Genomic DNA, 26,023 nt, shown 5'->3' on the forward strand with positions numbered 1-26,023 from the left:
TAAATAAACATCCTGAAGCCAGTAGCCTGAGTTATGGGTTCAGACCCTAATGAAAAGTTTTGCCCAGGTTCCCCTTTCTCCTGCTATTATCCAGGCTGTCCTCATGCCCCAAAGGTACATGTACTATACCAGTGGCCAAGGTGCTACAAAACAGATGCATGACGCTGCCCGTTTTCTAGTGACCAGAGGATTGCACTATCCCAGGCACCCAGGGAAGCTCCCACAGCTCTGCAAACGCAGGCACTGGGCTCCCATTGTGCTGGGCGGGGGGGTTCAGCCGCTCAGAATAAGGATTTTTATCACCTACTCACTCTCCTGTCTGATTCTGAAAACAAGCTAAGAAGTGTGTCTAAAATCGGGTTCGTCATGGAACTTCGGACAGAGAAGTTTGAACTGCATGGCTTTTTAATCTCCCTGCAGAGACCTTCTCTGGGGCCCTTGGCTCTCAGGGCTGGTGGCATCCATAGATCTGACTCCTCTTACCCATTCTGGAGGCCCCCCGATGAGCTGGGGAAATTATGGAGTAACATTCCAAAGAAAAGTCACACTGAAAGGGATGAAGTGTGAACCCTGCCAGAAACTGTGGGGTCTTGTTTTATTTTGTTTTGTTTTTAAAAGCCTTCACCTTGCTTTGGAAGACAAGGCTAGAGCAAGTTTTCTGGGACTTGAGAGAGCAAATGTAAAAAGACAAAACACAAATTCCTCTGCCATGTTCTCCGTGATTGACACTCTCCGAAACATAGTTCCAGAAATTAAAACGTAGGCAAAAGAGAAAACACAATTCAATGCTAGAAAATTCTAATTCTAATTTGGAGTGTTTCTTAAAGCGTGGCCTACGATGACCTCCATCAGAATCACCTAAGGTAACAGGGCAGATTCTGGCCCAGCCCAGGTCTCCTGAATCAGTCTCTGGGGGTGGGAGTGTGGTACTTGCATCTTTTACCGGCTTCCTTGATGATTTTCCTACACTCTGAAGTACGAGAACCAATGCTCGATGCCTCCTTTATATAATTCCCTCTCATCTTACCCTTCTAGCAAAAGAGAAGATATGAGTGGATCCCAAGAAGTCTGTCTGGGATGCAGTTCTGAACAGTGTTGAGCTAGATCAGGCTCTCCCAATTTCTGGAAATTTTCTATGATATTTTCTCTTGGTTTTTTTGTTGTTGTTTTTTTAATCCAGAAACAGTAAACTCTGGGGTCAAGAGCAGGCCCAGAGAAGGGAATGTGAAGCTCTCATTTACTGAAATTTATTAAATGCTTTGCATATATTTTTAATGTATCTTTTCTACCACTCTATAAAGTATTATATTTGTTTTGTAGATGAGTGATGGGGCCAGGAAAGGTTAACAATTTTTCCATGATCATGTAGCTCCTCCTTTCCACACTGCCAGAGGTGGTGAAGAGGGCTTATCCCACATTTAGGGGGGACCCAGACCTGCCACAGCACATATCTAATGGTGATCCTAATGGTGACTCCTAGATGTCTGGGCCACGGCTCTGGAAATACTATCAGTTGATTCCCGGGCCTTTGGAGCCTGTCTTGTCTTGTCTTGAACAAGGAATGTCTGGAACACCAGGTTCGCGCCTTCCCTGACCGTCAATTTGTGAGTCCCCGATGGCCTGCCACCAGGACTTATTGCCTCCAGGAATTACCCCCCAAGGGGCGGGCAGCTGGATACCTCCCTTACCACATGGAAGAGCTTGAAGAAGTCCACGTTGGTGTACAGGGTGTCTTCCATCCACTGTAGGGTGCCCTGGGAGAGGGAGCACAAGGCATCACGCACTGTCTGCACCGCACGGCGCCGGGGGAAGATTAGGAAGCGCTCCAGGAGGGCCTCGCTGCAGGCGATGTCCTTCAGCACTAGGTCTGGGACTCCGTGAGCAAACTGCAGAAAGGAAAAGCAACACTGGAAACCTCCCTGTAGTAGAGGAAGACTGGCCCGCCCAAAGATGTCCATGTCCTAACCCACAGAACCTGTGAATACGTTATGTGGCACGGCAAGGGGAATTAAGCTTGCAGATGAAATTAAAGTTGTTAATCAGCTGACTTTAAAATAAGGAGCTTACTTTGGATTATCTGGGTGAGCCTAATGTAATAACAAGGGTCCTTTAAATGTGGAAGAGGGAAGCAGAAGAAACAATGTCTGCCTTGAAGATGAAGGGAGGCCACCAGCCGAGGAAAGTAGACAGTATCTAGAAGCTAGAAAAGGCAAGAAAATGAATTTTCCTCTACTTCCCTCAGTAAGGAGCACAGCACTGCTGGCTCCTTGACTTTTAGATTCTGACCTCTAGAACCATAAAATAATAAATTTGTATTGTTTTTAGCCACTAAGTTTGTGGTAATTGGTTATAGCAGCCATAGAAAATGAATATATTCCCAGGCCTCATTTTAGCAGAGAGACTCTACAATTTAAGCCATCCCTTCTTAGCACATGATGCTAAGGTACCATCAGGACCTACTTCCTGAAGCTGAGGTGGGGGACTGACTAGAATGCATTTAGAGTGATGGTGAATGACCACCCCTGCCTTCCTGTCTCACCAGATTTAACAAATAAAAATACTGCATGCCCAGTTAAATTTGAATTTCAGATAAACAGTGAACAATTTTTGGTACACGTATGTCCCAAACAGAGTCCAAATGGGACATCCTCATGCTGAAAACCTATTTGTTGTTTATCTAAAATTCAAATTTAACCAGGCACCTGTATTTTATCTGACGATGCTAACCCCTGGAGCTCCCACATCCGAAAGCTCCTGTGGAGCACAATCCCCATGATGGCCTCCAGAGGCCAAGGAGGCCTCAACCCTGGCCAGGACCCTTGTCCACCCAGCACAGTAACTGGCCTCCTGGAGTCCTGGACTCCCAGTAGTGGACAAAACCCTAAATACCATAAATAGAACAGGTTCATGAACTTCCCTGGCCTCCACAGTCCCATGCCTTCTACACAATCCTCTGGGCTGGAGAATGGAGCAGGTGGGTCTCTGCTACCCGCTGTATGGAAACTGTCCAGACCACACACAGAAGCCCAGTCCCCAAATGAAGCCCAGGTCACAGCTGGTGCTGTGGACTCTGAATCTCAGGGGCCTGTAACTGGGTGCAGATTCCAACAGAGCCTTCCTGTTTTGTCCATACTTTACTTCTCATCTCCAGGCAAAACCTCACTCCAACTCTATTCCCAGAGTCTAAAACATTTTGAGGTGGAGGGAATTAATGAGCTCATTAGAATCCAAACCTCTAATATTCCAGAGGAGGGAAGTGATGGAAAAGGGGTTAGGTGACTTGAGAAGGTTACACAACAGGCAAGGGAGAAAGCTGGGACACCATGAAAATGTAACTCATTCATTCAATGCTCATTCACTGCGTTCCCATTCTGCAGGGTCTAGGAGAGTTACTGGGGTCACAGCGAGAATAAGATGAATTTTCTGCCCTCCCCAAAACTAGCTAGGCTAGTTTCCAGGCTAGCTGGAAATGCAGGCACTTAAACAGCAGGAGGTGCTAGGCTGAACGTCGTGAAACCAGAGCGCAGAAGAGGGAGTGTTGAGAATTGCTAGTAAAAGTAGCTGGTATTTATTGAGTGTTTATTATGTGCCATGCACTATTCTAATTGCTTCATGGATATTAATTCTTTTAACCCCCACAACCACCGTATATGGTAGGTACTTTTATTATCTCCATTTTAGCAATGAGGAAACAGATTGCTTATTAACTTGCAGTGAACCTTGTGACCTTGCTGAGATTTGAACACACAGCTTGTGCTTAACCCTTACCTGTTAGCTCTTTGTTGATTAGGGAAGGGTGGGGCAGGACAAAGAAGGGAGGGTTTATGAACTGTTTCACTGAGGAGGCAACACTTGAGCTGGGCCTGGAAGAATGTTAAGGAGGTTCCAGGGCTGGGGGTGAGAGGTGTGATGAGGGATGGACCAGAGAACCGTATTACTTTAGTTGCCTAATAATTCCCTCCATGGGGAGAGACCGAGTGATGCTATTCCCTTTGGAGCTGTGCTCAGACACTAGGCAGAGGGATATCCAGTCCTAATGGTAAAGAACAAAATTCCATGTATAATGAGGATGATCGGTTAGAGAGCTGCAAGCCCCATGTAGCTGTTTAAACTTGAAATAATTAAAATTAAATAACATTTAAAAATTCAGTCCCTCAGCTGCACTAGCCCCATCTCAAGTGTGCACCAGCCACATGTGGCTAGTGGTTACCCTATAGACAGCACACAGAGAGCACTACTGTCATGGAGGAAAATTCCCATGGGCAGTTCTGTCAAGGAGACCGAGATAGAGACCAGGAGGAAGGCACACAAGGCAGTCGGGCTAAGAAGCAGGGTGGGCACGGAGGCATGGAGGGAGCTGGGTCCACATCACCTGCCTCCGGAGCGCAGGAGCTGGGTTCCTTCCTAAGCTCTGAGTTTTGCTGATCAGGGAAGCATCAGCGAATCAGAAACTGCAACACTAAACAAAGGCACACCCCAATGGCCCAGGCCCTGTCTTCTCCCCACGTGAAAGGCCTCAGCCCTAATGCCAGCAGCACAGCCACTAGAAACCCAAATGTCACGTAGGTGAGGAACTGGAAAGAAATTTCCCCTAAATTCCTGCCCTTATCTCCATCTCCCTTTTATTACCAACTGGAAGTCATCACAGGCATTTCCAGGACTTGAGTTTTATGAGCTGAAGAGAAAGCAAAGGGGAAAGTGAGCAAGTGATGCTGCCCACCCCCCGCCCCCGGATTGGGATGGGAGGGGAGTCAAGCAGGGCCGGGCAGCCAGGCCTGACCCCAAGGGCCGCCCCAGGAGCACACTGTGGCCAAGCCTGGGCACTGGGGGTACCGGGTTCCAAGGGCCCTGACACTCTGCCTCAGGGCTGAACCTCAGCTCCCCTTGTCTAGTTTCAGTGAAAACCTCAGGGTCTGAGAAGCCAGAAAAGCAGGTATGGGCCTCTCTATTGTTGTGCTGGGAACCAGCTTGAAAACCCCCTTCAAAGGAGCCAACCTCAGCCAGGCAGGTGGGTCCCCTCCCTTCTCTGGGCTCAGACGGCACCCTGTGCAGACCTTTGCCTCAGGACTGACACAGGCCCTGAAATTCTCTATTTACGTCTCCATCTCCCCTGGAGTCTAGAGGAGGTGCGGTCCTGGCCAGGAGAGACAGGCGGGGCGTCTGTGCTAAGGCCCCTGCTTATCATGCGTTCTCACCGTGTTCATCACACTAGGAATCCACACCCCCAGGATGCTGGGCCAGGTGCCCATGAGGCCCCAAACTAGAGCAGTGGTTCTCATCCCTGAGCCATCAGAACCACCTGGAGAGCTTGTTAAAGCAGAGACCGCTGGTCAGTCTGCGATGGGGCCTGAGAATTTACTTCCAATCCTTGCTGAGGCTATTGGTCTTGGACCCTGAGAATCACTGAACAAGCACGGGACTAGGAACGAGAAGACCTGATTCCGCGCCAGCTTGGACAATTCTAGCTCTACAGCTGTGCACAAGTCAGTCAGTCACCAGGCACATCAGTGTCCCCATCTGTTTGACCCATCTCGGGATTAATGTGAGTAGCGCAGGCGCTAACAGATGTGAAAGTCATATGTCAGTGGTAAAAACACTCTGAATAAATATAGGAGATTATAAAAACAGACAAAATAGATTTGGGGGGGGGGATAGAAGGAGTTCGCCTGGCACTGGGAAGAAATGGTCCAGGAAATCAGAGGTCTGCTCTACTTGCGGCCGTTGTCAGGCTCTGTGACCTCAAAGGTCACCTCAGCACACTCAGACCCTGGCTTTGCCTTTTTCCTGGCTGGAACTCTCCTCTCACAGGCATTTGCATGGTGCCTTCTCTTCAGTTAGATCTGCTCAAATAGCACCTCCTCAGGAAGGTCTTCCCTGCCCATCGAATTTAAAACTGCCCCCAGTCCCTCCCTAACTCCGACCCTGCTAGACCTTCCTCACAGCCCCTTTCACAATCTGGAAACGCACGTAAGTGCCCTTGGCTTACTTGATTATTGCCTGTCGCCCCCGGTGGAATATGAGCTCCCAGAGTCAGGGGTTTCCTCATATTGTTCCCACTGTATTCTGGTACCTAAAACATCTCTACATATTTGGTGAATACATGAATCAACCTCAGTTTCCTCAACTATAGAAGGAGTTTGAGCCACATGGTCTCTAAGGTTCCTTCCAGTCATAAAACTCTGAGATGTTTTAAGGATCTGTGCCACTCCAGAATCCTGCGATGGGAGTGCTCATCACCACAAGTGACCCCCAGGTCTTCTCTTGAGTGTGTGGCATGAATCTGAATGATTCTGAATGTGAAAGCAAGAAGGAAAAAAGAAACTCAAGGTCTCCTTTGCCTTTCTCAGGCTCAGGCTCAGTGCCCACCCTTCCCCTCCAGGGACCACTGACCAATGACATCCACCTACCTGCTCTGGACGGACTTGGGAGTTGACCAGAAGGTAGACAACTGAGTCAGACAGGCCAAGGTTCTTTATGAGAAACAGAGTGAGTGTTTCCTCATCTTTTAGGACATCCCGTATTCGTAGTCCTCTTCCTGCGTACGAATGAAAAAAAGAACAGGGTGTTGGAAGGGAGATGCATCAAAAAAAGGAAAATATCTAGGACTGATTCCTAACTTGACTCTCAGGGGAAGGCTCTGTTTGGGGTTCCCTGGGGGCGACTAAGAGTCAGGGCTCCTGCCAGTGGCGGTCACAGCATTTACTGCTGGAGCGGACGAGCCAAATTTAGTGAGAAGGCACACAAGGTGGAAAAAATTAGGTCGGGGTGGTGGTCATCGGATGCTTTGCGGAGTTGGTCTTGGACGATGGGGTGGGGGTGAGGAGCAGTTTTGTCCCCCTGGGAATACTTGGCAATGTCTGGAGACATTTTTGGTTGTTACAACTGGGAAAGTATTGATACTAGTGGGTAGGGGCCAGGGATGCCACCAAACATCCCACAAGGCACAGGACAACCCCGTTTCTCTGATAAAACAAAGAACTATCTGGTTCAAAAGGTCGACAGTGCTAAGGCTGAGAAAGCCTAGTCTAGAATAGGAGGAGAATTAGTGCCGTTGTCATGGGGTAGAGAACCCTTCTTGGTGTTTCTGTCAGCTCAGCTATGGCTCTAAGCTCAGCATATGGACATGTACTAAGAGGGATCAGGCTGTCTGGGGCAAGAAAACCTTCAAGTGGGGAAAGGGGGATGGCCTGTTGCCTGGGCTTGCAGTTTCATGCCCTGATCAGCCCAGTCACATCCTTTCAGCTTCACTCAAAACCTACTGGAAGCAGAATTTTCTTTACAAGGAGGCATGAAGGACTTCTAACAGTTGAGGTGACCTTGGGGCAAGTGACTGAACCTCTCTGTGCCTGCACTTTCCACATCTACCTCTTAGGATCGTTGTGGGGTGACTCGGGATAAGGAGTGTAAAGTGCTTATTAGCTCCCAGCTCAAAAAAATGCTTGACCTGATTGCATTAATATTATTCTTACCCCTCCCAGGGGAGGCACACCCACCTTCTCTGCTTGCTTCCAGGGCCAACACTCACTCTGAAGCTGGCCACTGCTACAGTTCATGAGGCACCAGCCAGAGAAGAGGGGGACGGGCCCAGATATTTATGAAATCATTTCAACATTAAGGGAAAGCATTTGGATTGCATGAAAACAGTTATCTCTACATCACAACTTCTCCGGGAGCCTGGTTGACTGCCTATCTCTTAGTTCTCCTTTAACTAACTTTAATCATCAAATGCCCCTGTTCCTTCCAGGTTCTAGCACCACAGTGCTCTTCCTCCCCAAATTCTCCCCAGGCCACCAAGAGGCCTAGCCCCCCAAGTGCTTGACAGTCACCCTTCATGTTCAGGTTGTGACTTTCTTTGTATATGCCTTGTCCAGACTGATGTCGCTGCTAATTTCCTCTTGAAAGGGGATGGGCCAGCCACAGGCCTGCCCGTGCAGCTGGGGCAGGGGAACCAGCCCCGAGGTTCCACCACACAGCAGCCTCTCTCACCACAGTGGATGCCAGGTAGCTCAGTATCACTACCTTTTGCTTAGGAAAAGCCCAAAGCCTTTAGAGGAACCTGACTATAATATATAATAGTCCCTTTTATCTTCAGTGGATATATTCTGAGACCCCCCCAGTGGTTACAGATAGTACCAGACCCTATATATACTATGTTTTTCTTATACATACGTACCTATGATGAAGTTTAATTTATAAATTAGGCACAGTAGAAGAATATCCAAATTGCCAGCATCACTGGTCTTGCACTTTGGGGCCGTTATTAAATAAAATAAGAGTTATTCGTACACAAGCACTGTGATACTGCAATAGTCGATCTGATAAGCTAAGCTAGACAGCTAGTAAGTGACTAACAAGTGGGATACCTGGGCAAAGGAATGGTTTCCATCCCGGGTAGGTTAGCCCAAGATTTCATCATGCTACTCAGAACGGCACACAATTTAAAACTTATGAGTTGTTCACTTCTGGAATTTTCCATTTAATATTTTTGGACTGTGGTTGACCACAGATAACTGAAACCATGGATTGGGGGCGTTCCCCCAAGAGAGGGGGATGGTTCTGAGAGGGGCTGGTTTATTTTCTTCTTGCCTTCTTTCCTTTTCAATAACATATGTCTGTCATCTTCCAAACCCAGCTTCCTTTTTTCTTCCCCTGGGGCACCAGCTTGGTTGTTCATCTTCGAATCATTTCTTTATATATACAGCATTATACTATATCCTCTGGCCTCCAGCAATGCAACCCCGAACGCGCACACACACACACACACACACACACACACACACACACAGAGGCTCCTGAGAGTAGGGAGCTAAGGATCCTGCTTTTATTATACTCCCCATCATACCTAGCAATGCTGGGCACAGAGATGTAAGCCCTCCAAGCCACCTCTATCTGACACCCAGCATTAAAGCCTGACGTGGAATCAGGTCCTTGGTAAACGTCTGCGGAATGACAGGAGACACCCAATAAATATCTGTTGTCTTGACTGGAGAGTCAGGGCCCTATCTGACTGTGTAACTCTTCGTTATTCTTTAACTCCCTCACCTGACTTTACATACAAATACCTTGCTGGGGAGAAGGGACAAAACAAGGGAAACTGGGAGTGATTTCGCCCTGGTAGAGCTTCCCAGCCAGGTGCCTGGGCTGCCGTGGCCCTAGGGAGAAGGGGCAGGAGCGTGCTGGTTCAGCACACCTGAGGAGGGCCGGGGCCACCCTGTTCGGAGAGTGTGGGGCCGAAAGTGTAAGCAGTGGCCGATACCAGACAGCAGCTACACCAGACTCCCGAGGGAGAAATGTGAACTGGGGGCCTGAGGAAAGAAAAATAAATGTAGTTTAAAATGTGGTTCTTCTTGTTCTCTTCCCTGGGAAGATTAGAGGCTGGGGGAGGGGGCTGCTGAGGCCCATGGAGGTCAGGGGAGCTGAGGCTGGGGTGGGGGAAGCCAGGAGAAGGTGTGCGTGAGGCTAAGGGGAAGACAGCGTTCAAAGATGATTGAGAGACCACAAAGCTTGCTTGGGGGTGAGTGGGGAGGGGGCTTCACAGCTGGTCTTTTACCATTAATCCTCCTCTGTGGAGAATGCAGTACTACAGGTTTGCTAGGAAAGGAAAATGCCCTGGGTCACCATTGGCATACTTTCCCAGGTGACCGGGAACTGACAGGCAAAAGCACACCCCAGGTATAGCCGCCCACCTCGCTTTCAAAGGCTTAACCCTCCACTGCAGCTTTGGGCGAGGAGTCAATGCTCAGAGCCGGCAAGGTCCCGAGGGGACCCTGGGACAGACTCTGAAACCGTCTTCAGTTCTGACGGTGGACTTCAGTCCTCGGCCTGGAATTCCTTCAGAGACTCTGTCTCTTTTCTTGGGGATGGTCCCCTTTCCCCTCTCATGGCCACCAAGGTCAGGGGTTCTGCAGAGTCTGTGTTCTCGGCCCCCAAAGTCCTTTGGAGAGCCTTGGCTGGCCTCCCCTGACTCAGTTTTCCCAGAGCCCCGAAGCTGCCCTCTTGAAGGGAACGTTCGCCGACAGCCTGAAGGCCGGCAGAAGGAGCACCTGCGTGCCGATTCAAAACTAGTCCTGCGTCGGGCTGGGAAGGAGTGATTTTGGTTCTCATATACAGGCTTGAAAGACCACAGAGACACTGTGGTTTGCAATGACTTCCTTTATATTTCCTCCCAGCCGGACTCCATCCGACAATCAGAAAACAAAATGAAATATCTGCTGGATGAATGGGGTAGACAGTCATTCCAGGGGTCGGATAAGCCCGTGTTCTCATTTGCTTGTTTAACCTTGGGGAAAAAAATGCTTTCTTGTTTGTGCTTTCCCATTATTTCCCCCACTATTAAAATGCTAACTGTGAGGCTTCCCTGGTGGCGCAGTGGTTGAGAGTCCGCCTGCCGATGCAGGGGACACGGGTTCGTGCCCCGGTCCGGGAAGATCCCACGTGCCGCGGAGCGGCTGGGCCCGTGAGCCATGGCCGCTGAGCCTGTGCGTCCAGAGCCTGTGCTCCGCAAAGGGAGAGGCCACAGCAGTGAGAGGCCTGCGTACCGCAAAAAAAAAAAAAAAAAAAAAAAAGCTAACTGTGCTTATACCCCGCAAGGCCCTTTAAGCTTGAGCTAAGTAAAATCTTAGTACACTTCCGAGTAACAAAGAAGATAGTGTTTGTAATCTGGTTTTACTACATAAAGTTTACGCATTACTACCTTTGAAAGAATTAGAATGCAATGAAGCAATCTTAATGGTCATTGGATCATATTTGTGTCCTTTATCATTCCAATGGGGAGAGAAGGGAGAAGGGGGCCCAGCGGGAGGGGGATCAGGTTCTCCCTGGAGAACTTTCCCCTCCTGACTCCGCTGTGCTCTTTGAAGCCCCCCTGCTTCCCTCCACCAGCCCCCCACATGGTGTGGTCACTGTCCACTTGGTCCTTCCACTTCTGCCCAGGGAGCCCTCAGGGGAGGGCACTGGTCTGATCACCTCTCTGTCCCCGGAGACTGGCACACTGCCTGGCTCGGTGGGCGCTCACCAAACATCTGCTGACTGCGCTACATGGGTGAGGAGCCCTGGGGGGTTGGTTTGTACCATTCTCCCTGAGCAGAAGCTTTTCTATCCAGCGCCCCCTGTCCCCTTGGACGTCCCCTTCCTCATCCTTGTCATCCTCCAAGATCATCCTGACAGTCACTTCCCTGTTTCCATCCTAGGAGCAGACATCTCCCAGCAGCAAAAAACCCCTTCCTTCGCAGCCTCTGAGCCCCACCCCTGAAAAATCTTTTCCACTCCCAGGACTACAGTGACCCCTGGGGTCCTGGCAGCCCTGTTCTCTTCCAGCTGCTCATGTGTCCCTGCAAGAGGATGTGGTCCAGCTGGTGCCCAGGCCCCTGCCATGGCCAGTCTCTCCGGCCACATACAGAGGAGCCTACGGCGGATGTGACTACCACACAACATGCACTTGTGCTCTAAAAAGAGATGTCAGAGTGGTTACTGGGTTTGGGTTTTGCTTGTTTCTAGTTGTTCCCTTGGGGAGGAGGGGTATGGGAGAGGGAGCTCCCCCACCCTTCCTCCTCACGCTTCTGGACTCCAAGGGGCTCTCCTACCCACACCACCTCAGGGTCCATCCAGCCTGGCCTCTCATTTCCTTCCCCTCCCCATCACCTAACCTTCACCTTCGCTCCACTTCAACAACCATGGCCACACCTGGGGGCTTGTTTTTATCTGTCCTGCATGCCTTTGAAATCCTGAATTCGCATATTTCACATTCTGACCACATCTGTCAATCTTTCCATCCTGCTATTTTCTCCGTCCTTAAACAGGGTCATGGAGCCCTCCAAGATCTGTATTCTCTTGCCCCTCCGTTTTCCCCTGGACAGTTGCAGTACTTCTGGCTTCTCCTCCATCCGTATGCAGCCGGAACCCGATCCGTGTAGTCCAATCACCACCCTCAATCCCTCGGACTCCTGGACTTTCTGTGGCACCTCCCTACCAGCCCCCGGCCCTGCATCCCCCCCACTATGCACCTGGTCTGCCTCAGGGCCTGGGATGCTGAATGTTACCAGAAGAAACAGAATAACCGTACATATTATGTCATGATAAGCATGTGCTCTGACCTCCCTGGCTCCGTACTGCTACTTGGCATTGCTTCCACACGGTCCTGGGTAGCTCACTCTCTAGGACTCTGTGCAAGTGTTCCACACCTTCACCATGCTCCGCAAACTCCTCCCCCTGCTCCCAGCCCTTCACCTGGCCTCAGACTTCCCAGAGCACCATCTCTCTCTGCATTCTCCTGTCTCTGGACTTACCTGGGATGAGACCTTTCCTGCCCTCCTTCCCAACTTCCCACCTTCAAGCCTGGCAGGAAGAAGAGTTCTCGCCAAGGTAAGCCTCATGCTGCCTCTAGGTCCCATACCTTCCTGCATCCTCTGGTATCTTTTCCAACCAAATCTCCAAACTCTTTCCTGTATCTTCAATCTCTCTGATGGAGAAGGCAAGTGAGAGGCAAGTGATAGTAAGAACACTGAAGCCCACCTCACCTGCAATCCTCTCAGGGTGCATCCGGAGGGTGTTCATGAGTTGCGACAAGGTGCAGAGTTCTGTCCAAACCTGGCCAAGGTGCTGGCTCTCTGGTGCATTCATGAGGAGTTCTTGAAAATCTTGATATACCCTTGCCAAGCTGTAAGAAAGAGCCTCATCAATAAAGACGTAGCTGTCATTTTCATCAGCATCATTATCATCATCATGGTGCCAGTCCCACCAAAGCTCCATATAGCCTCTACTGAAATGCCTTCAAGTCTCCCCTGATCCCATCATGTGACCCATGGGATCTCTAGGCAGGTGTTTCTTCTCAGGCACCTCAAGGAAGCTCAAGCTGAAAGTACAGATTGTAAATTAAAGCTTCCAGGTGGTGTTTGCAGCCATGGGAGCCCAGCTAAAATGCCATCTGCTGACTTTCCCAGGAAGATGGGTGTTCTGTGTTCCCTCCTCTATCTTCCTATAATCCAGGGGTTAGCAAACATATTATAGGCTTGTGGACCACGCAGTCTCTGTCACAACTACTCACCTCTGCCTTTGTAGGGCAAAAGCAGTCACAGTTTGTTCCCAGTGGGGAAGGCTACCTCTGAGTATTAAGTTGAATTACCAAACGTTCTTTTTTTTTTAGTCAAAAATGCAGTTTTGTCCTGGAGGAATTATATCCAGATCTCCTCTAAGGAAAGAACTGGAGTAACCAAATACCTCAGTTTCCATCTGACTTGATGTTTATACAAGTAGGTGGAGCCTGCTCTCCAACAAGCTTTTGTTGGTGAAACGTCACAAGCTGCAGCTCGAGGTCAGCCCAGTGGCTGAAGGACAATCCTGTCCTCATCTCTGAGGCTCTGTCTATAGAACATGTTACATCATGTCCCCCTACCTCCTGCTCTGAGAGGGAATTCCAAAAGTAGACCCTTTTTGTATGGAATTTGACCTGAATTCGATCCCAGACCAGAGGTCATTAACCTGGAGTCCACAAGTCCCCTGAAAGCATATGCACAGTGTCATGTTTTGTGTGTGTGTGTGTCCATCTTTCTTGGGAGAGGGGCCATCAGTTTTCATCAGATTCTCGGAATGGTCATCAGCCCCACAGGTTAAGAACTTCTGCTCTCAAGCAGTATACTAAGACTTTGCCAACCAAGGGAACTGATGGTATTTATGACAGAGGATTTGGCAATTGTCTTTGTCTTCCAAGAAGCAAACTTCACCTTGTAAACTTGATTTCATTCACCCTCAAAAGGTTCCCTGACATTTTTCTTAGCCTTTAGATGTCCAAGAAGGCTTTTAAAGGAACAGGGATCTCTCAGAATCGATCCAGCGTGGAGAGCGATGTAAGGAAACAGAAGGGGAACTGAGTTTTTTTTCATCCAGTGACTCCATCCAAGAAGGTGAATGACCTGGAGGCAGTGGACACATCTCAGCAGGGGGCTGAAATTAGACTCCAAGTCACATCTTGGGGATATATGGACCAAGAAATTGTGTTATGTGGCCTTAGTTTGAAGCCTTTTCCTCAAGTGCCCTGACGGCTGATAGAATGCTCCAGCGAGGAAACATGCCCTGCTCCTTTGAGTTTAAGATTTCAGCAAACCACAAAAACACTCATTCAGCATCACATGCTCTGTGTGCTCACACGTGAACTCCAGGGCAAGATGAGAATAAAGGGTGCACAGCTTCCTCCTGGTATGGTGGGAATCTCAACACTTACATGGAGTTGTTATAGTTTGACACAATTCCAGGAGATTCTCCCGGGGTGGGACTTTGAAAACAAGGATTGTTCACATTGCAGAAAATTCCCTGGAGCCATGGCAACATTCCTGCTGAGGGCATCGCCTTGTTGGGAAAATGGCCTTTAAGACAGGAAATGAAGACAAGGAGTTAGTCATTGACACTAAGTAGGATGCAGGTCCTAGGATCTAGAGCCTCTGCAGGAAGGACCCCTGCCCTTCTGGTGCTTTCCTTCAGTCACCAACATTTAAGAAGCAGGGGTGGGACTTCCCTGGTGGCGCATTGGTTAAGAATCCACCTGCCAATGCAGGGGACACGGGTTCAATCCCTGGTCTGGGAAGATCCCACATGCTGCGGAACAACTAAGCCCGTGTGCCGCAACTACTGAGCCTGAGCTCCAGAGCCCGGGAGACACAACTACTGAAGTCCGTGCGCCTAGAGCCCATGCTGTGCAACAAGAGAAGCCACCGCAATGAAAAGCCCGCACACCACAACGAAGACCCAACGCAGCTAAAAATAAAATAAATAAATAAATTTGTTAAAAGATAAAAAATAAAAAAAGAAGCAGGAGCATCTAATATATGCCAGGCCCTGTGCAGAGTGCTGGAGACAGGGTCTCTTCTCTCAAGCTCCCAGTGTGGTGGAGAGATGGACAAATGTCCTAATAGAGGCATGGACAGAAGTGTGAAGGGGGAACAGAGGAGAAGCACATCATTCTGGTGGGGGGATGGGGAGAGGCAGAGGGACGTTAGTGCAAGAAGCCTCCGCGAGTTGCTGATGCTTGAGGAGGAGAAGAGGTCCATCTATTCCTTCCACAACTATGTATTGAGCATCTACCCCCAAGCACGCAAGAGGGGGCCCAGGCACAGTTTATAGGCTCCTTGGGGGGGTGAGGTAAAGAGGCAAGAGTTTGATGCGCAGAAGGCTGAGTCAGAACTTGGGGCCTGAAACTTAAAAACAAGAGTTTGAGGAGCAAGAATAGGGGACTGAGCAGCTGTGTGTAACTCCTGAGGCCCTCACATCAGCTGTCTAGAGCCAGAAGATGTCATCCTGGCCAGAAACCAGATGAAGGCTTTCTCTGAGGGGCATAGTATAAAAGATTCTTGGAGTCTTACGGGCTCATCTTCGGTCCCAGGACACCTTTGGGGTCCAAGAAATACTATATTATTAATATACTATTTTTTGTCCCTTCTCATTTTTCTTTAGCAACATGTCTAACATATCTCTGAACTGTCTCCAAAATATTTCAAAGAACTCATCTATAATCTGCTCCCTTTGAAGTTAGGAAGAGTTTAGGTATAGGAAAAAAACAACGAAATAAAAAATAATTACACAATTCTTCAGTAACCACATGTAAGTATTTGCATAGAATGTGTAGAATTTAAAAGTTAGTTTGCATAACGCTGATGAATCTCTGTTTTCTGTATCGTAGGCATAAAATGATGATAAGCAGATCAGATCCTGGCACCCCCAGCCCCCAAAACCTTTCTAAACAAATGGATAGGACCTCCAGGCCTGCCAAGGCTCCCCCTGCCCTCACCCCCATTATGCTTACATTCATGTTGGCTGTAGAGTGGGTTGACATTCCTTAACCAGATCAGGACCAGAAATAAAGATAAAGGCCACACAAGTTCCACTGCAAAGCGAATCTGGGAAAACAAAACAAAAAGAGAGAAAGACCAGTGATGCTAAGAGATTACAGGAAACATACCCAAAGCAGACATACTTCATTTCAGTGCCTGTCTATGCAATAGGACTTTGGTTGTGGTATATTTACCTAAAGGACTTCCTTTTTTTAAAATCCCATCTCCCATACTGCCTCTACTTTGATATATTAGACTAACAAGACTTGGTGTCCCTCTGGGTTCCATTCTGCCTCTATTTTAGAAAACTGCCTTAGCACAGTACTTTCGTCAAAGGTCATCAAGATATGCCCTTCAATGTTTTTGGACGTTGCTGTGCACATGAATGCAAATTCTGATTCTGTAAGACCCCAAAAGATCTCACATGTCTAACAAGCTCACAGGTAATGCTGATGCTGCAGGTAGTAAAGGTCTCCTTGTAACCTCTCCTTCTGCAGATGAGGAAACAGAGGCCCAGGAAGGGCAGGTGACCTGTGCAGTGTCTCATCAGCAGTGACAGTATTGGAACCAAAATCCAGCCTCCTGTCTCCCGGCTCAGTGTTCTTCCACATTCCCCCGACTCCCACACACACACCGGCCCTGTCTTCTCCTAGCGCTGCTAGACTTTGCATATGTGGTCACTGAATGAACGTATGAATGAAGGTGCAAATGCCTCTGTGAACTACTGTGATCCATAGCAAAGTCAAACCCAGAAATCTGGGTATACCAACGTTTTCCTTCAACAATTTCTTGTTGCTTAAACTTATGCCGCCGCAGGATTTTATAATACTGGAAGAGGTTGCTGATACCAACATACAATTGAAAGTAGGTATTTAAATTTAGGTTCAATTTAGAGTTTAAGGACTCTTGACTCCAAAGGAAGAACAAGTTGGTTGCTGCAGCCCACACCCTGAGGCATTGCACATGAGGGTATGGTTGGAGGTGTGAGATTATTGGGGGGAGGGTGGGCGGGTATGTATAGGGGAATGTAATAGTTCTTCTACCCAACCCCCATTCTAGAGACCTTAGGAAGGAAACTCATAAGATTTAAAGGAGAATTAAGGCAGATGGCTAAGAATAGAAATGTAAGTATATATAGATCTGCTAGGGGCTATTCGCATGGTTTTAAATTTAAACCCTTTGTTGTTCCTTCCAAAGAAATGTACTTAAACTCTCAGCAAAGTAGTGGACACCATAGCAGGTGCTCAATAAATCTTTGTTCCTTTTCTGTTGGTGAGGTCTGCTGGCAACTGAATTATTAAAATCATAATATAAGTCAAAGTGGGTAAAAAGATAATACACTGAAGAAAAAGCAAAAGGTGTTCAGGGTAGGTGGTGATTATGCAGTTGTAACGTTTTACAAAATGTTTTATCCAAAATATGTCTAAGGAGGATGTTTTAGAGGAAGAACTCACACAAACATTATAGGAAGAAGAAAGAATAGAAGATTTTTCCTTAAGGCACATATTCTCCCCGAAAATGGCAAAACACCAGTATTGGACAAGTCCCATCCCGTGTTAAGAGGACTGACCCCAAGCATACTTGATAGCCATAGAAATGTTGGCAGTCCCCCCAGGTCATGCAAGTCAAGGGAGGAAGAGTAAAGACTGTCCCCGGTGATCCTATCTCACTGTTAACAGCTTCATCCATCTTTGCTGGGTACTAGCCAGCGCAGCTGTTCCCACAGCAGCGCACTTCCCCTGTTTTATCACTCATCATACTTCAGAGTCATTACTCCTTCATGAAGGTGGACCCCTCACTAGCTATAAGCTTCCTGAGGACAGGGACCACATCTATTCTTGTCACTACACCCAACACAGGGCCAAGCTTATAATAAGTGCCCAGTAAATATTGGTGGAATGAGTGAGTCTCTGTCAAGACTGGTCTAGGAGGTTTCTCTGGAAAGCTGGAGGTGACTAGAGGCTTAGGTAAACAACCGTTTGCAGACTTAACAAACTGTTTCTCCCAGGGACATGTATGCTGGCTTCACGCCTTCCATCCCAGGTCGCCCTGTCAGTGGGCAAGGTCGGGGAGCAAGTTCCACAAGATAGCAATGTGAGTGATAGATGCAAACAATGAAACCAAAACTTATTTGTGGTGTCCTCACCAAGGAAATGAGACGACCAGTCCAGATTCCACACATTTGACTCTTCCTTAAGACAAATGCTTGCAAAACTGGCTTCCTATCTAGTAAGTCAGCCACCTTCCATGGAGCAGTATCTATCTGGGAATTGTCTGGTGTATGAGACATTGATGTTGATTTGGGAATGGGAGGAGCTAGGTTAGGAGTCACTTTGGGGCTTGCTTAATCCCCAAGTCTCAGTTTTCTCATCTGTGAAATGGGACTATTTTGTCCTACAGCTTATACTGAGGGATAAGAGTGTGTCAATACCAGGGGTTCTTAGCCAACTTCACTCCCTATTAGCTGTACAACCTTGGGTAACCCATTCTACCTCTCCATGCCTCAGGGTCTCTTCTGTAAAATGGGGGTGATATCAGGACCTACCTCTCAGAGCAGCTGTGAGGATGAAATGAGTTCACTGTGTAAAACACCTAAAGCAGAGTCTGGCACATGGTAATATTCTATCAACGTGAGCCATTTATTATTGACCCTCACTTCTCACAAGGGTCGCAAGGACATTGTAGGTGACAGCACATTATAAAGTCTGAAGAGCAAGGAGTTATAATTAAAATTATCTGCAACTCCTAGGTCTGCCCTCCACTCATTCATGTTTCCTCCTTTTCTCCCTTTCTGGAGTCAGAACTGCTCAGTTGTCCATTTGGAAACATGGGGCTTCCTGAGAAAACTAACCACACACTGTCCCCTACTCCATATGTTAGAGGACCTTGGACCATGGGAGGGTCAGCCAGCCTGTCTTACCTGTCCCATGGATAAAATTCCTAAACTTAAGCTAGTGCATCTCATCCCTCTTTGCCATGTGAGTCACACACTCTCTCATCTACTCACCCACTCACTCACTCACTCTTGTATTTTTGAAGTATCTGGGCTTTGGAAGTCCACCCATCAGGAGGAGGCCAGATCAGAATTTTCCTTTCCTCCTTCATCCTTTGCCTAGTGCTAGGACTAGTACAGATTTGCAGGTGTTCCTCTTCACCATATCTCTGAATTAGGGCTGCTGTTTTCTGCCTATAGTCCCTGCCTCTCCAATGATCAGCTTCGTTGACCTAGGTCTGCGGTTCTCACGCAGCTGCAGGCAGGAATCCTGTGGGGAGTTTGGGCCATGCCCCACATCAATTACACCAGGATGCCTGGCCGTGGGACATCAGCTCGGTGTCTTTTGTTTGTTTTTTAACACTTCTCAGGTAGTTCCAATGTGCAGCCGGGGCTGAGAACCACTGGCACAGGTAGTGGTTGGTAATCTTTGAAAAGCATTTTTTGAGAAGTCAGTGTTACTGCTCCAACTCTGCAAGCATTTGTTTTGGAAGGGCTGCATTTCACACTTCACTCCCTGCACAAAGACCACCAGCAATTCTTTTCTAGCCCTTCTAGCCCGGCACGTCCTCACAACAACCTCTTCTCCCTCCCCCAGAATTGTGGACTCAGCACCCCAACCCCAGAGCGGCATCTTTGTCCTTGATGCTCAACTGTGCACAGGCATACCCTAGGGAGAAATTCCACAGTGTAATTAAAAACATGTTTTCAGAGCAGCTCTGACTCCCCACACCCCTTCTCTTTAAACATGTCTGTAACTTTAATTAAGCCCAGCCGAAGCTCAGAAGGGGCCGGTGGAAATTTTTTTTTCCAAACTGGTATTTCCTTGTTCCCTTTTTTTTTTCCCCCTCCCCTCCCCCTCTCTTTACCACTCAACCTACTTAGGGGAGGAGGGGTCACAAGGAAGGGCAGAGTCGTGCTTGTTGTTTTAAATCTTGGCCAGTTAGGTTTTTTTCCCTCCTACTCTGTTTTCAATTTGAAAGCGGGTGGCCAAGTTTTGAAATGAGCTGCAGGATTCTCCCTTCTGCACCGAGAGCCCAAACAGGGTTCTTAGCCTGGATGAATATGACCCAGGACCTGGGAGGGCTTGGAGCTGGCTGCCCAGCTTCTCCACACCTGCCAGGTTTTCCTCACCTAATTCTGGCCCCCAAGTCAAAGGTCACAGCGGTACCAGATGTCCAGGTCTGGGGTCCGAGAAATGATAAGCCCTGTACTCGCATGAATCCTTAGGCTTCCCCAAATATCCTGCCCTGATATGGAAGCTGGGACCAGGGAGATGACACCAAGGGGCCCTAGACTATGGGCTCTAAGGGGCAAGAGACACATCTAATGGTCTTTATAAGCCTGACCCATCGAAATGTGGGCACACATGTATTTGTCCCCACCAGTGGGAGAGGTCTTCTCTCTGGAAACGCCTGTTCGGGGAACGAACTCCTTGTGGAGCCTTCTCTTACTCCTGCCAACCCCAGTCTCTCTTCTGAGCTCCCAGAGCTCATCCTCATCCCCCACCCCAAGCTTCCTTCTACTCCACAGTTGCACATGGTTTTCCGCTCAGCAGTTGTGCACAGACACCTGCTTCCACCTGGCTCTGTATTCCATGAGGGCAGGGGCTGTCTAACTCACCTGGCTATATAGGACGTAGAGGGTGACCATACAGCCCGGTTTTGCCAGGTCCAGTATCAGTTTACACTTATTGTGCTGGTGCAATGATTAATTATTACTATTATTATTAATAGTGCCTCCTTTCACTTTTAAAACTACCCTGGATTGGATGATAAATTATACAGTCACCCTATCTTTGTGGTCTTCCTGACCAGCTTATTAGACGAGGCTTTATACATGGGGGCAGTGTGGGGTAACTGACGTGTCTGCCTGTCCTGGAGTCCTGGATCCAGCTCCACCAGTCACTAACAGCTGAAGCCTCAACGACTTCATCAGTACCCATGGCGGATAATAGCGGTAGCTCTCTCACGGAATTGAGGTGAGGGTTAAATGAGGTGATACTTAGTGCAATGCCAGGCACTTAGTAATACTTAATAATGTCAACAGAGGAAGAAAAAAAGGGAGGGAGGAAAGCAGAGATCTGAAGACTTTCATTTAGGCTCTTAGTGATAAAGAGAGGAGGAATGGGGAAATTTGGTATCTGTTTTTTGCTCCTGCTCTGCTCACAACAATAAACATCAAAAACCATGAAAGTTTGAGGAATTAAAAACCTAGGAGCTGAGTTATGGGCTGCGTGTATTGTATTTTTCTTTCTTAGAGTCACCATTTTGTGAAGGCAGAAGCTTCCAGAAAGTTTACAGGCAGCTTCAAAAGTTTACAGAAGGAGCCACACATCCCTATCAGAGCTTTTAGGGGCTGTGGGGTATCTCCATCATACCCAGACATCCTGGAAATTTCCGGAATGTGGGAGCAGAGGGGAAGCTAGCTGGAGGCACACCAGACAGAGACCTCAATTTCCAGGCCATCAGGATGTCATCATACAAATGTCAGCCCCAATTAGGTGCTTCCTGGGAGATTCCCGCAGTCAAGGTCCTCACCCTGAAAGGCCCCGTCTTGCTGCAGAGGGGCTGGCAATGTGCTCCCCTAGGAAGCACACTGGAGAAGACAGAGTCCCTGAACAGGGGCCACCTACCAACACCAGCAAAAGGTAGCAGAGACTGTGAGGGCCTCTGAGCCAAAACCTGTGACTGAAAATAGGATTATTCTCTGTAACGTCAACATGCTTTGCCATAGGAATGGAATCATTTCAGGCCAGCAGCTGTAGTCCTTGGGTGCATTTTTTGAGGACCATGAAGAGCACATTGAGAGTCAAATTGAGTGAGAATGTTAATTTCTCAGCATCCCATAGATTATAAGCATCATGCAGGCAGGGACCGTGATTGTCTTGTTGGTCACTGTGTACCCAGCACCTGGCACAGTGCCTGGCAATTATTAAGTATTTGTTAATTGAAGGTTCCTTTAATAACAAATGTTATTAAATGAATAAGTGAACAAATTTAGTAATGAGCCTGTTTCAATTTGGCCTATTTGCATTCTAGAAAGGAAGCTCCCGGAAATAAGAGATTGAGTCTCTGATTACCCTTAGCACTTGGCTCCTGGGATAGCAAATAACTTCAGTGCTAATTTGAAAATCACACCAGTTTTGACGAAGGAAAGCAGCCTGAGGACACTGGTGTCTCCCAGTAGGAGGGGTTCCTAACTTGTCTTTCCCCTCCAGCCTCCCTAAGTCCTGCCCAAGCCATACAAGTGGGAAGGATCATCTGTGCACATGGTTGGATTGTGTCCCTTGCTGCTCCCTTTCATGCCAGTTATTAGGCTATTCTACCTCAGTCCCAAACCCTCTTGCCAGCCAGGGCTTCTTCCTCCTGGGTCTGGGCCTAAGACTGGTCTCAGAGACCCCAGCAGCAGTCTCATTGCATCCATTACTCACAGGGCTGAGGTCCACCTCTGCTAACATCTCCTCTGTGTTCTTCTCCTCTGTATTCTGCTTTCTCCCTTTGGTTCTCTCAGCTCTAGGGGTGGTAGCTGCATCCTGCAATTGCTACCTCCATGTCATCCTGGAGTTCTGTTACATCCTCAGTTACCAGCTTTGTACTAGCTAACACCTCCTTGTATTAGAGTGCCTCTGACTGGACCCTGACTGAGACATTCATCATAGGTCTTCAGATGTTCTACCTGTTGGCCCCCTTCCCTCTCTAACCTTCTTTCCAATGCCCACAAAAACCCTGTCCTGCCCACACAAACCCACTCTGAATCGAAGCTTGGAACAGATCTGTTCTCTTCTTCCCTACAGCCCATCTTCCTCCCTGTCTCCTTCCAAGCTCTCCTGCCTTGCCTGGTTCCCTCTAATCCCAACCCTGCCCACCCCTCAATCCTCCCCCCTTCACCTTCTCTCGGCTCCTTTAGTCATCTGGCATTGCCATGCCCCTGAGGCCATAGCAATGTGCATTATTTCTTTATAGTTATATATTCATTCTTTACCCTTTCTTAGAAAAAATTACAAAGGCCAGTCAGATTTACATGTATACCCCTGGGATCCCTGATCTCCTGTGGCTCTTGCCTGTTCTCAGGGGATATTTGGCCTATGTTCCTTTTTCTTGCTCTTGGTCTCAAAACATATTTTGGGTTCTCACAGCCAGACTCGAAGTGTGTAGGATCTGTGTCTTTTAAGTCCCTGGTCCAGCCCAGTCCCATGTGTGCTCACTGGAAGTCTCAGTAAACGTCTGTGGTTGTTGATAAGATATCTCATTGAATCTAAGACACCATCAATTGTTAGATGCACTGTTATTTTTTTGCACACTAAGAAAAGGATGTGTCACTTGATTGTGAGCTGCCGTCCAGTTTCAGAAATGTGAAAAACCAGTGTGCTTTGTAGAACCAATGAAACATTGTATCATTGGATTGGAAAGCTCTTAGCATGGTTTTCCTTTGAGCCTGATCTTCAGGACTTAGGGCTCTTCCTGCCGCACAGTATGGCTGCACAAGGGCATGTGGACAGAGGAGCAGGTTTAAAAACCAGGGGCGGGGTGGGGGGGGATGGGCAGGCAATGGATTCATGTTCAGGGCAGGCAAAAGCAGACTTTATAATATGGCTGTGCTGGGCTGTAGGTGGAAGGCAGCTACCTCAGGACAGAGAAGCACATCTTCTTGTGAAGGACATTTGTCAGAGAGGCTCACAGAGGAGCCAGACAGTTACCTGCTGCTTCAGTGATAAATGGCAACCAGCCCATTGGCTACTCACTTTACCCACTCCCACCCCACCCACTCTCTCCACTGTCTATTTGCTCCACACCTCCTCAGTTTGAGACCACAAGCTGCACCTGTTACCTTTTGCCTTTTCCGCAGCGTCCAGTTCTTCCAGAGCAGAAGCTTGATCTGTCTGGCAAAGCCCATGCTGTTGACCACGGAAGACCGGGAGACCACTCCTAGCCCTCTGTCTACGGCTGGGGCTCACAGGCAGCAACAGGCATACATGGCGCCCAGAGCACCTCCAGCTCAGGCTGCTGTGTCCTTCTCTGGCTGATTAAAGGCTAGTTTCTTCCTTCAAAGCATAATCCCTTTTAATTACACGTAATCCCTTTGTGGAGGAAAACAGGCTGACACTCTGTTGGCACCTTTTTAGGAAGACATGAGTGGCTGAGCACTAAGTGAACCGAGGTGGGGCCATTTCGTGGGAAACCAAGACCCTCAGGCTCCCTCCCCCATCAAAGGGGTTCCTGAAGGGGATGCCTTTGGGAATCTTCGATCTTTCAGTTCGGGACAAAATCTCTGTGCATAAATATAGTGCGGGCCGTGTCCTCTGAAATAGCCTGCCCTGAGCCAGCACCCAGGGATTGACATCTACTTTAAAGCCCAACTAGCCCACATGCCAGATCTGAAGTCATCCTTCCCTTTTTATAACCCTTTATCTTGCTCTGTAGTGACTTTAGGCCAGCTATTTGCAGGCATCTCTGAGCTTAGTGGATGGTAAAGGATTTTTCTCTCTTGTGCTGAAATTGATCAACTAGTTATGGCTACATGGAGCTGTGCTGGAAAAGTTGCTGGAACCCTCCACGCTCAGCAGAACAGGGCCTGTGACTGACCAGCCATGTCTAACGCAGTCCAGGCTTGGGGACTGGCAGCGGGTGGGTCAGCTACTGTCATTCCAGCTCACAGTGGATGGACTTGTCATTTGGAGGTGGATCCGTGATCCCAAGGGGCATCGCAAACAGAAGACTTCCTGCTACTTCACCACTAGGAACTTTTAGTCTCCATCTCTTCAAATCTTAGAAGTTGATTCTCTTTGAAAGACTCTAGACACTTGAGACCTTGATGATAGGGTGGAGGGAGAGCCATGGAGTAGGAATGGATGCTGACTTCATGGAGTTTGTGATCTGGTTGTAGACATGAGACATGAACTTGGATAAGTTAAGGAGTGTGATGGAATCCATGAGAGCATACGGGCTATGTATGGTGGGGTTTCCAAGAGGAGGAGGATGGTTTCTGCTTAGGATATCAAAAAGGCTTCTTGGAAGTGGTGGCATTAAAGCTAGCTTTTGATGAATTACAAAATAACATTTTATACCATTTTTATGGTTTACAGACCACTTTTGCATATGTTATCTCATTATATCCTTACTACAATTTTGTGAGGTAGGCATTTACTCTGTTTTACAGGCAAGGAACCTGAAGTCTAGTGGGGTTAAATACGTTGCTCAGGGTGACACATGACAACGCTGGGTTCCTAAACAAGTCATTTTACCCCGCTGCAAAGATAGGGAGGCAGGAATAGTTTATCCTGCCCAAGGAAACACCAAGAAGTAAAGCAGGCAAGGGCTTCCCTGGTGGCGCAGTGGTTGCGAGTCCGCCTGCCGATGCAGGGGGACACGGGTTTGTGCCCCGGTCTGGGAAGATCCCACATGCCGCGGAGCGGCTAGGCCCGTGAGCCATGGCTGCTGAGCCTGCGCGTCCGGAGCCTGTGCTCCGCAATGGGAGAGGCCACAACAGTGAGAGGCCCGTGTACCGCAAAAAGAAAAAAAAAAAAAAAAAAAAAAAAAAAAGAAGTAAAGCAGGCTGGAGTGGAGGGTATGGATGGAGGAGTGCTGAAAGAGTAGGCTAGAAAGGGAGCCAGGGACCAGACTGATGAATTGATGATTATTATTGACTCAACTGAGATTTCCTGAGCACCTATGAAGTGATCTCTGAGTGGCCCACAGGTGCAGGGCACACCCAAACAGGAGAGGGCTCTGGGCAGAATCGCTAAGACATTGTTGCATGCTACAGAATATGGGTTTTATCGTGCAGGAGGCTATTGCAGATTTTAATCCAGTGGCTGCCAAGAGTGGTAAATTCACTCTGGCAGCGGAGTGGGGGTGGGGTGGGGAGCAGAGGCCTGAGCAAAGGCAGTAAGAGGGGAGGGGCTGGAGACACAGCAGGCTGGTGGCTTATTGGAAGTGAGTGATGAAGAGGAGGGAGAAGTCAGTTAGAATGACTGGGGTTTAGGGCTTGGCTGGCCGGATAGTGAGGTGGTGGTGCCCATAACTGAGAGGAGAATGCCAGAGAAGGGGCCAGGGGATTAGGAACAAGTGGGAGAGAAGATGGGCTCGGATTTGATATATTGACTTTGAGGTCCCCATGACGACATCTAAGTGGAGATATTCAGCAGGCAGTTCTGGGATGGAAACACAGATTTGGGAATCATCAGCATATAAGCAGAAGATTAAGCCCTGGG

The 26,023-nt window shown here is 48.3% G+C and overlaps 1 protein-coding gene across 1 annotated transcript in view; it reads right to left on the minus strand.

Moving 5' to 3' along the window:
* Positions 1–23,706, minus strand: part of ABCA4 (ATP binding cassette subfamily A member 4) — a 128,569-nt gene extending 104,863 nt beyond the window's left edge. Inside the window, exons 1-6 of the mRNA XM_060085375.1 lie at positions 23,641–23,706; positions 15,791–15,884; positions 14,216–14,357; positions 12,516–12,655; positions 6,408–6,535; positions 1,689–1,886 (exon numbers count right to left, since the gene is read on the minus strand). Of these exons, the coding sequence (XP_059941358.1) occupies positions 1,689–1,886; positions 6,408–6,535; positions 12,516–12,655; positions 14,216–14,357; positions 15,791–15,884; positions 23,641–23,706 (768 nt within the window). The remainder of the gene's footprint in view (positions 1–1,688; positions 1,887–6,407; positions 6,536–12,515; positions 12,656–14,215; positions 14,358–15,790; positions 15,885–23,640) is intronic.
* Positions 23,707–26,023: the final 2,317 nt, after the last annotated feature.

Source organism: Mesoplodon densirostris, chromosome 2 (genome assembly GCF_025265405.1).
Source record: "Mesoplodon densirostris isolate mMesDen1 chromosome 2, mMesDen1 primary haplotype, whole genome shotgun sequence".
NCBI lineage: Eukaryota > Metazoa > Chordata > Mammalia > Artiodactyla > Ziphiidae > Mesoplodon > Mesoplodon densirostris.